Source organism: Sus scrofa, chromosome 15 (assembly GCF_054392235.1).
Source record: "Sus scrofa isolate SSC_HxYL_T2T_F1_AM1 chromosome 15, Sscrofa_HxYL_maternal_Yorkshire_Landrace_v2.0, whole genome shotgun sequence".
In the NCBI taxonomy this organism is placed as follows: Eukaryota; Metazoa; Chordata; class Mammalia; order Artiodactyla; family Suidae; genus Sus; species Sus scrofa.
In genome coordinates, this window is record NC_139397.1 from 78,659,478 (window position 1) to 78,671,013 (window position 11,536).

An 11,536-nucleotide genomic window follows, 5' to 3' on the forward strand; every position below is an offset into this window, starting at 1 on the left:
GTGAGGGTATGAAAAGTTTGAAACTTCTGTATTTTTAGACTATAGAGAAATAAAAGCAACAGCTAATAGACAAATTACATCTACTTTTGCTGCTACTTCCTACATCCTCCCAAAATTTATAATATAGCATAAACTGGAAAGCATGTTTATGGACCTAAACAAAATATAGAGAAAATGCTAGAGACAGAATTCCAAGACTCATTTATTTGAAAACATCTTAACACTGTAGAGGTAACACTGAAAATCTATGTAATGGAGTTCCTGTTGTGGCTCAGCAGAAATGAACCCGACTAGTATCCATGAGGATGTGGGTTTGATCCCTGGCCTACCTCAGTGGGTAAGGATCCCTCGTTGCCATGAGGTGTGGTGTAGGTTGCAGATGTGGCTTAAATCCAGCATTGCTGTGGCTGTGGAGTAGGCTGGCTGTGGGTCTGATTCAACCCCTAGCCTGGGAACTTCCATATACCTCAGGTAAGGCCCTAAAAATCAAGAAAATATAAATAAAAATAAATCTACATGACATCTGCATTGGGCAGATAACTAGTTTGTTTTAAGAAAACACTGGTTTTCATCATATCTCAGGGGATGGATTCACTCCTCTTCCCCATGTTGAGAGAGAAGCATAGGCCTTCTGTCCTTGCAATTGTTCTATTGACTCCAATGCCTTGAAGGATCTGGCCAAAATCATTAATTGATTAATTAATATTTTTGTTTTCTCTACTCTCCATTCCAACTCTGTGATGATATCAGATTTGAGATCATATTCATGTGCCTTTCACCATTTTCAATGATCTGCCCTTTTTCTTTGTCTCTTTATTGCGCCATGAATAATTGTTAACATTTTTCATGACATTACTAGTCCTTTTTGTTGTTATTAATTTTAAGTAGATGAGACAATTATGCATAAATAATTATGTATCCTCTCATGTTACACTTAAAACCCTATCTTTATAACCATCTTTTTTCTCACTAAGAACTACTCACAACATGATTTTAATTGTGCTGTGATGGTCCATCCTATAGCTATACCATAGTTTCTAGTTATCACTAATTCAATTTTATTAAATATTATTTCTAATATCTCACTATTTGAATTAATTCTGTTATAAAAATGTGAACATAAATCTTTGTCCACACAAAAATTTTCTTAGGACAAATCCTTATGCAAAAAAATATTGGTTTGAAAAATATGGCTATTTTTAAGTTTCTCAATGAATATCACTAAAGAAAACTTGAACATGAAATCATCCATCTATTCTGCAGAACTCCTGACAGCTTTGATTATTATCAGTTAAAAATCTTTGCTAAAATGTGCTCTGTGCAAACTGCTACTTATTTTTTGTTTTCACTTGAATTTTTGAAAATTTGCCTTTCTTATATTACAAAAGAGGAAAAAGTTACTTTCCTTTTTCTTTTTTTAAAAATTTTTTTATCATAGTTGATTTACTATGTTCTATGAATTTCTGCTGTACAGCAAAGTAACCCAGTTATATATATATATACATACATGGGAAAGAATATTTTTTCATATTTTGTTAAGTATTTCTATTTACTTTTTTGTGATTTTTCATATATATATATATAAAGTCACAATTTCTTAAATATGTTAGTTGTTATCTTCTCATTTTGTTTAAACATGCAGAAACTCTTTAATTTTATTGATCAATCTTTTCCTCTATGATTTCTTTAATTGCTTTTATGTTGAGAAAATCATTTTCCATTTAAAGATCAGATAAGTATTCATCTATATTTCTTCCAACTAATTTGGGTTTAACTATTTAGACTTAACTTTTTCATCTATTTGGAATAAAATGGATAATTATTTTTATAGGAAATGTGCTAAACTGAATTTTTTTAAACTGAATAGTCAATTTCCCAAAACAGCATTTTAAATTACTCATCCCCTGTCTCACTGATTTATGGTGCTTCATTTGTCCTATTAAGCATTTTTTTTTTTTTTTTTTTTGCTTTTTTAGGGCTGTACCCACAGCATATGGAAGTTCTCAGGCTAGGAGTCTAATCAGAGCTACAGCTGCCAGCCTATACCACAGCAACAGCAATGCCAGATTGGAGCCACGTCTACAACCTACAGTGCAGCCTAGGGTGATGTCAAGTCCTTAACCCACTGAGCAAGGCCAAAGATCAAACTCTAATCCTCATGGATACTAGACAGGTTCCTTCCCACTAAGCCACAACTGGAACTCCAATAGTTTTGATGTTTATCTCGTACTGGTGCTTGGTCTCAGATTTCAACTCTACCCTTTACTAGCCATGACTAGCTATGGTCTTTCTGTGACTCAGTTTCCTTATCTATAAAATGGGCACATGAATATTACTTCTATCATTAGACTGTCATGAATATTAAATTTATTAATAAAATAAAGAACTTAGAACAGTGGCACATAGAAAGTATCACAGAAGTGTTGGTTATTATTATTGCTGTTCTATGTTAGCAGGGAAAGTCCATCTTGCAACTTTCTTCTTTCAAAATTGCCCTACCTATTTTATCTGGTTTTTTTTAGATAACCTTTATTTTCAAATGAAAATAGGCTTATTTAATTTTTCTGATAATAAAAATTGCATAAGAACATTTATGAATATTTTTCAGAAAATGAAAAAATATAATTTTAAATCACCTATTGTCCTATCACCCAGAAATACATGTTCTTAACACCTAACTAGGAAATTTCCAAAACTGACTCTTCGTTAGTTGTAAAAATCTCTTATTTTGATAGAAGGTACTCGGAGAGACCCCAGAACAAGATGGGTGTCTAAAGCTAAATGGGATATTAACATAATTGGCAAGTGCCAGTTTTTCCCAAGCAGCTAAATTTCTCAGAGCTATACCATGTTGAATTTGCCAGCTTCGATTTTGCCTTTCTCTGCTTCTTCTAACCTAGTTTAAAGACCAACTGAAATTGTGAACACAGAAAAAAATGTTCTCAGAAAACAGAATCCCAACTTTTGGGGACTGCAGTTTTTTTAGGTAATAATGAGTCACTGTAGAGTTACATCATTCAGAACAGTAACTGTGGTGCCAAGTTTTCTATGGCCCTGGAGGTAGTTGCACTATCGAAGAGAACGTTTCCAGGAAGAAGTGTCTCTACTCACCCACCTGTGCCACCACCTAGTTATCTCAGGATTAGTATCAATGAGTATGAAATATAGAGGAGGCAGAAAACCGAATGCCTCTATCATTTGCAAGGGATTGACTGTCACAAGGAAGGAGTCAAATAACAAAATGTCACTCAGCCCCATACAAAAGTGGAAAAATCTCTTATCCATTTAGAAAGCATACTTCTCTACCTTGTCTACCTATGACTCTTTATAATAATATTTCAATATAAATTAATTTTAAGCGACTTTTACACTACTCAGGTCCACAGCAAAATGGAACAGAAAGTACAGAGAGTTCTCATAAAAACTTTGTCCTCATACACACACAGCCTTCCTCACCATCAACATTCCACACCAGGAGATTTGTTACCACTAAGGAACCCACATTAATCCACCATTATTACTCAAAGTTCAGAGTTCTCATTAAGGTTTACTTTGGGTATTACATTCTATGGGTTTTGACAAGTACATGATGACAGGTATCCACCATTGTAGAGTCATCCAGACAAATTTCACTGCCCTAAAATACTTTGTTCTCCATTGGTTCATTTTTTCATTCCCCAGCCCCTGGCAACCACTGATCATTCTTGCTGTCCCCATAGTTTTACCTTTTCCATGATATCATACACTAAATTTGGAATCATACATTTTGCAGCCTTTTCAGATAGCCTTCTTTTACTTAGTAATATGTATTTAGAATTCTTCTATATCTTTTTCTGGCTTGATTGCTAGCTCATTTTTTTACTACTGGATAAAATTCCATTTTCTGGACATACCACAGTTTATTCACCTGCTGAAGAATGTCTTGGTTGATTTCAGGTTTTGGCAATTGTGAATAAGTCTGCTTAAATATCCACTTGCAAGCTATAATGTGGATATAATTGTTCAATTCATTCAGATAAATACCAAGAGATGCAATTACTGGGTCATATGGTAAGAGTAGGTTCAGCTTTGTAAGAAACTGTCAAACTGTCTTTCAGGGTAACTGTATCATTTCACATTTCCATTAGCAATGCATAAGTGTTCCTGTTGCTCCACATCCTGGCCAGCATTTAGTGTTGTCAGTGTTTTATATTTTTACCATTCTAATAGGTGTATAGTGGTATCTCACCATTGTTTCAATTTGCAATTTCCTAATGACATGATGTTGGGCATCTTTACAAATGTTTATTTGTCATCTGCATACCTTCTTTAATGAGGTATCTGTTTCAGCTGTTTTACACATTTATTAATCACATTGTTCATTCTCATTGCTGAGTTTTAAGTATTCTTGTATATTTTGGATAACAGTCTTTTTATCAGATATGTCTTTTACAAGTATTTTCTCCCAGTATGTGTCTTGCCTATTCATTCTCTTGACAATGTCTTTCACAGAAAAGTTGTATTTTTTTTTTTTTTTTGCTTTTTAGGGCTGCACCCGTGACATATGGAAGTTCCCAGGCTAGGGGAATTGGAGCTGCAGCTTCCAGCCTATGCCATAGCCACAGCAATCCCAGATCCAAGCCTCATCTGCAACCTACACTGAAGCTCACTGCAATGCCAGATCCTCAACCCACTGAGCGGGGCCAGGGATCAAACCTGCATCCTCAAGAATAATAGGTTTGTTACCGCTGAGCCACATCAAGAATCCCTCAAATTTTACATCAATTAATTTTTGCCCCCATGAGTATCAGGCTATTGGGTGCAAGTTTCCTTCTTACCCCAGATATGACCTGCAGGGCCCCATATTGGGATAAAGAAGTCGGAGAAGGAATGACTAGAGTCACTATCTCCTTCAAGGCTCACTAAGGCAAAAGGCTATGGTGCTCTCCAGTGGCACCCAAACTGTGCCCTTACCTTCCCCAGTGGAGTCTAAAAGGAAGACTGAAATGGAAAAAGAGAAGCAGGAAATCACCAAACCTGTGAGGCAGCCTTTATAGGGGGGAAGGGAGTGATGCTGCCTGTTTTTCATCTACTCCCATAAGGATACATCTCTCACCACTGAACAAGTGCAGGGGCTTCCAAGAGAGCCATTCTGATGGGTCACCATGCTGTACAGTAGAAAAAGTATTGTATTGGAGAAATAACAATAAAAAAATTTAAAATAAATAAAGAACAAAACAAAACAAAAAAGCTGGGGAACAGTGCCTATAGTAAGGGATGCAGCCATTTCATTTCTGGCTTTGATATTTACATAGGCAGTGGCCTTGCCAGTCACCCCTGTACCTATTTGAACTGTAGGTGAAAAAGAGATGTGTTGAAGAGAGGTGGTACAGCCATGGGGGACTCACAAGCACATGTCCATGGGCCAAGTGAACTCAGGGGGAGATAGCCAGGTTTGCATTATTTTGCCATGCTCCAAGCATAAGGGCTGGCTGCTGAATGAGCAGACCCAAGTAACAGGAGGCTTAGTATGTTTACAAGGATAATATTTTAGAGTTCTAAGTAGTTGAATCTCCTATATCAGTGACTGTGCAATGGGGAGACTCCGGAGAACCCCCTGAAAATTCTGGTATGGATGCCTACCATCCAGAGGTCTTCAGCCGGCCAGTGCACATTAACCAGAGAAAGAGTAATGGAGGAAGAACTACAACTACAGTATTAAATGTGAAAGATGTGCCCCCTTTTCTTCTCCTTCCTCCATGCCCCCAGTCTCCCAAATCTGTAGTGGCCTAGAAGTGGGAACAAGAAATGGTATCCCAAAGACACATCACACCCTTAGTCTTCTGATTTCAAAAGCTTACCTCTAACCTATAATATTGGAGGAACAGTTTTAAATTGGATGGAGATTAGGTTTTTATAACAAAGAACTGATTGTATTTTTGTTTTTTGCCATCTAGAAAAAACAAGAATATCATGATATCTGCTCAAAGAGAAATTTCACAAAGCTCAAATAATTGGAGAAGAAAAAATAAATCATTACTTTCATGTACAAGCCCCAGGCAAGTTCAGACTAGTCAATAAACTCATTACTCAAAGTAAATAAAATACTGTAATGTTGCCAATAAGAACAGAAATCCTCCACTAAAGTGATCACAGGTGGAGAGTCAAGGAGTAGGACAGGAAAATACTTGGCATTGTACTTCTGAATAAAAATTAGGAGACTGATTCAAAGAGCAAACTACACAAGATTATTATGAATGCACTCAGTGCAGCAGATTTACCATATATCAAAGGAGTAGAAACACGGGTTTCGGAATTAGAAAGCCCTAGATTCAAATTCCAACTATGCTATTTGCTGTCTCAGTGACCTCTCAGAATCCTCATGGAACATGACCATGAGAACACCACAAGGTTAGTATAAGGGTGAAAGATGAAATATGACAAGCATAATACCTAGCAGATGATAGATGTTCGAAAAATAATGTCTTCTATAAGCAGTACTTTTATTTTCTCTATTTATCATTACTATCTATTATAATTCTTTACCCAGAGAATTAACGACATGGATAAAAACATACTGAAGTTGAAATTTGGATTTATGGAGGGAAAAAAAATACAGTAAAAATTTTGTAGTTCATGATAAACAAATTTCCTCAAAATAGCTAGTATTTGGTGATAACTTAGGTAGCCTAATTAGGTACTTTCCAGGTGAGAAAAAATAAAATAAAGTGTTGGGATTTGGCTCACCATCTCTGCCTTATCACAGTGTACCAGGATGAGAAGGGCATTTAGACAGGAACATAAGGCTCAAAGAGGCTAAATGATTTGCCTACGGAAGTCTTCTCCCACCTCAACCCCACTTGTCCATATCCCTCAGCTATTAACTTGTTGGCTAGTTCATTCAAGCACCAATACATTTCATCTTTGTCTTTTAGGAAAGGCATCTAGGAGTTCCCTTGTGGCTCAGCAGTAACTAAACTGACTAGCATCCATGAAGACTCAGGTTCAATCCCTGGCCTTGCTCAGTGGGTTAAGGATCTGGTGTTGCCATGAGCTGTGGTGTAGGCTATGGATGCAGCTTGGATCTAGCATTGCTGTGGCTGTGGTGTAGGCTGGTGGCTACAGCTCGGATTAGACCCCTAACCTGGGAACTTCGATATGCCACAGGTGTGGCCCTAAAAAGAGAATAAATAAATAAATAAATAAGGCAGCTAACTGAGGTATCAGTTCCATTTCCTCTATTCTGCATGCTTCATCTTGGGAGAGTGCCTGGCAGCAGCCACATGCCAGCCAGCCAGCTGGTTCAGAACAGTCTGACATAGAACTGAATTACCAGAAAAAGGATTTCATTTAATGATAGTCTATTTGATTTGTGGTCCCTGTTCCTTTCCTCCCTTTGACCATTCTTTTCTTCATTCATTACTCCTTCTATATAGGGTGGGTGGAAAATATGAACAAATCACTGAATTTGATGCATTTCACTTGGTTCCATATTAGACGTTCTTATAATAGTTTACCTGAGGAAAATCAATTAAACTATTGACTTAAATACTATTTGGGGATCAATTATATTTCCAGTGAACTGCGCCATCTGGGCTGCTCATAACCACTTTTTGGAAACATTTGAAATGATGAGAAAGTGTGTCTCCCAAGCTTGTGTTTATTCATCTTCCAGTCTAGGATCTATCTTCAGATGCTGCCCCTGGACCCCCAGGATCCAACATCTAGCCTCTGTGTTGCTCTGCCTGCTGCAAACCATCTTCCTGGCCTCAGAGTACTTATCACCGACATTTCCTTCTCTCCCCAACACAAGAGATAATGTTTATTATTTGCTTTATTACACTCCTGTCACTCTGCTAAGTGCCTTGTGTGCATTATTTCTTTAAATCCCATAAGGTAGACGATATGGTTCTCCTCTTTTAAAAAGGAAGAACCCGAATTTCAAGAAGAAAAGCACTTGTGCAAAGCCACAGAGGATTCAAATTTAGGTCTGGGTGGCACTGGCACTGCTTCTTCATCCAAGCTGCCCTGAGTTCCACTCAGAGCCACGTGGCTAGTGGTTCTGAACCAACAGCCCTTTAAGGAGATCAACAAGCTAGAGAGACCCTACACCTTTTTCTCAAAAGTGACATCTTCCAACACCAGCATCTTTTACAAAGTAGGATTCCAGGTTATCTGTCCCACCTAGCACTGCTTCCTGAAACAGAATCTCAGGAAGTGATACCCTGGAACTAGACCTTGAACACTTTCCATCCTTAAACATTTGAGATCCATTGACCTGTATCTTTCTCCTTTGACACCAAAGCCTTCCTGGAGGCCATGTCCTGACCCCTGGTGGTTTAACACAAAAATGTGACTGTTGTCATGGGGATTTGAGAGAATACTCCGTGATCTGCTCACAGCTCACCTTTGGGCTGCAACTTATTCGATTATGTTCCAGCTGCCTCTGCCTGAGCTCAGATTACCTCACCCAGGCCTATATCACAGAAAGCACATAAAAGCAACAAGTTTGCCAAATTTTTTTGTGTGTGACAGCTACAAAAAAATAACTTTTTGTTCAATAATTCTTTACTGATTGTCTATTCTTCACAGATGATACAGAGCTTAGAACAGGGTCCTTGTCCTCAGAAAGGATAGTGTGGAGATAGATAAGAAAATAAGCAATTCTTCTCTCCCTTTCTCTAACACAAACACACACACACACACACACACACAGGTGCACGCGCACACACACGGTAAATTTCCATTAGCTGCCTTACCCTGTCTTCATTATTAGAATATAAGGTTTGAGCTCAACTGCGCAGCCAATTTAAACTTGGCTTCTCACCAATGCCCTCTTTTCTTTTCTTATAATAAGAACCTTCAACTTTGTAGGTGAGCCTCTTCTATTTTTCCCTTCTTGCAATAATGTCACATTCCTGTATTTATTGGATCTTTCTATTACCAAAAATTGTCTGGATGTCACAAACTCAACATTTGCCTTGATAGAAGATATCCCCATCATCAAATCTACTGACTATATGATATCAGAAAAAGTAGAGGAGATATGATAACAAGAAGAACAATAAAAAGAGACCCACTAGCAACAAGTAGAAGTTCAGAATATTTAGGGAAGAATCTGAAAAGAGCAAACCAATTTACTCATTAAACACTTGAATTCTCAGCAACAATCCTGTGAATATTTTATTTATTTTATAATACTTCATTCAAACTCATTTACTTCCTCCCCTCTCCCACATCAAAGAAAAGAACAGAATAAGAATCAACTGCATATTTCAAAGTCAAACTTACCATAGAAGTTTAATTGGCAAATCTCTGTCAGCAATCCCTCCTGGTCTCCACACCAGAGCATGTGGGGTATCAGGGTATCGTCTAGTCTGCTCTAAGTGAATTTACAGCCCCCTGCAATGCAACAGGACACTGACATTCCAAAAAGGAAATTTGATCTCACCCTAACTCAGCTGCGCTCTTCATCTTTCCTGAAGGGGGTTCCCATCTATTTGTTTCAGGACAAAGACAAACTGTCTGCTGTCAAATACCTCACAAAGAGAGAGAGAAACCACAAAAATTCATTAATGCCTATGTGATTCTCAAGCTCTGTACAAATAGAAAATCAAGGTGCTTCATCCTGTAATGAATCAAGTAGCAGAAGAAACCATTTCTTATCTAGCGTTACTCCCAATTAAATGTTTCATATGTGGCTTTTATGGGGACTCTAAGCTTTCAGAGTTTCAAATGCTACTTACTATAATATAACTAGAAATTTTATCCCCTTGCTTTTGTTTTTAGATTAATAAGTGCAATTTATTTGGAAGGAACTTCCACAATTTTTTCTAAAAAAAATTTACGACTTTTAGTTAACTTCGTGCTATTCAGCTAAAGCCAAGCTTAGCTGAGCTTTTCTCTTAAACAAAACAGACATCATTTATGTGATTTATATTTTCAATAGGTAACCATATTAGTTTTCATCCACATAATGTTCATTTCCAATCCCTAGAAATGATTTCTAGAGAGAGCAAATTTGCCACACATACAGCAACTAGCATATAAATATGTATCATGGAAATTTTTCCACACAGAGAGAAAACGTCATGATTTGGTTTGGAAAACAAATCTTTTCAAAGTTGTGAAAAATAGGACATGTTCCTGCCTTGAAGGCAAGATCTGTCACTGATAGTCATTCTAGTTATTCTGCACCTGTAACCAGTTTTCCCTGAATTACCTTGAGATATTCATTGTGTGTGATCAGGTGAAAATATATTGTAACCTCAAAAAGAAAAACAAACAAACAGCAGCAACAACAAAAAACTTCTTTTTCTTGAATGTGTCCGTAAAGGGCAATCTTTCTTAATGGAAAACAGCTTTTGTTTTCCAAATCACATTTGAACTGTTAAATGATTGAGTTTCAAAAACTCAGGGCAATAAACACATTGGAAAACATTGCCACCTACGATTATCTATTGTGAGAGAGAATCTATTTTTTTCCATCATCAAATATTAAAAAATAGAAAAAGTAATCATACTTTTTGCCCACCTTCATATAAAAGAAACCCATCTTATCTTATGAGTCCCTTCTAACAACATTATAGTGTTTTCTGCCAGTAACTAGTCAAGGTTTTGTATTGTGTCTCTAAAACTATATATATACACCTTAGAAACCAGCTGCTACGGTCCATGTTCCCAATTGCCCATATGACACCCTCTAGCTCCTCTTCAGGATGTAGTATACTGTGTCCTCAGGGATCAACCTGCCTGCCCCCAAAGATTCTTCCATAGCTGACCAATAGCCTGCAATCCCTCTTACAGTGGCTGTAAGCATTATTAGGATCAATCCAAGTTTCATTTCTCCAGAGTCTTCTGCAAGGTCTTAAAGAAATCTTTCCGGTATTTGCTCTGTCCCTACCTCTCCTGCAGGGCTGGAGGTGTCTGGAAGAAGGCATTGAGAGCGGTGTGGCTGCCTTCTGGGAGCTTCTGGGCCAGCATGGAGCTAGAGGAGGGCACAGTGTGGGCAGCTGGAGGAAGAGGAGGAGGAGTAATTGTGTGCCACTGCAAACATGATATGGTGCCAACAAAAACACCATTCTTTTCCCCAAGAAATTCAAAGTGCTTTGCAAACATTAACTCATGAGCCCAAGTAGTCATGGAGCAATTATTTTATTATGCCCTTAAGATAACCACTGTAAGGAAAGTCCTGAGGAAAAAGAGTCTATTCATTGTTTCATTAGACCTCAGGTATTTATTGAGTACTTACTCTGTACTGGATACTGGGGGTGGACAAACAAGAAAGACAGCCAAGATCTATGCTCCTCCAGGCTCTTATGCTAGTCCATGCCCTCTTTTTGCCCAATCAGGGCACTAAGCACATGGCTATACTACTTAATGTACTTATTTACATTTTATTTTGCCCAAATTGTTTAATGGAATGTTCTCCATCCTTCAGAATGTCTATAATGTGCTAAGTGCTGAGCAAACGCACAAAAGAAAATTTCTCAACTTACCTGTAAATCTCTTTACGATGGTAGAAATTGGGAATATCCAAAGTGCGTTAAGACACCAT

The 11,536-nt window shown here is 37.5% G+C and overlaps 1 protein-coding gene across 1 annotated transcript in view; it reads right to left on the reverse strand.

Moving 5' to 3' along the window:
* CYTIP (cytohesin 1 interacting protein) overlaps positions 1-10,972 on the reverse strand; it is a 68,113-nt gene extending 57,141 nt beyond the window's left edge. Inside the window, exons 1-2 of the mRNA XM_021074749.2 lie at positions 10,883-10,972; positions 9,271-9,381 (exon numbers count right to left, since the gene is read on the reverse strand). Coding sequence (XP_020930408.1) covers positions 9,271-9,273 — 3 coding nt within the window. The 5' untranslated portion in view covers positions 9,274-9,381; positions 10,883-10,972. The remainder of the gene's footprint in view (positions 1-9,270; positions 9,382-10,882) is intronic.
* Positions 10,973-11,536: the final 564 nt, after the last annotated feature.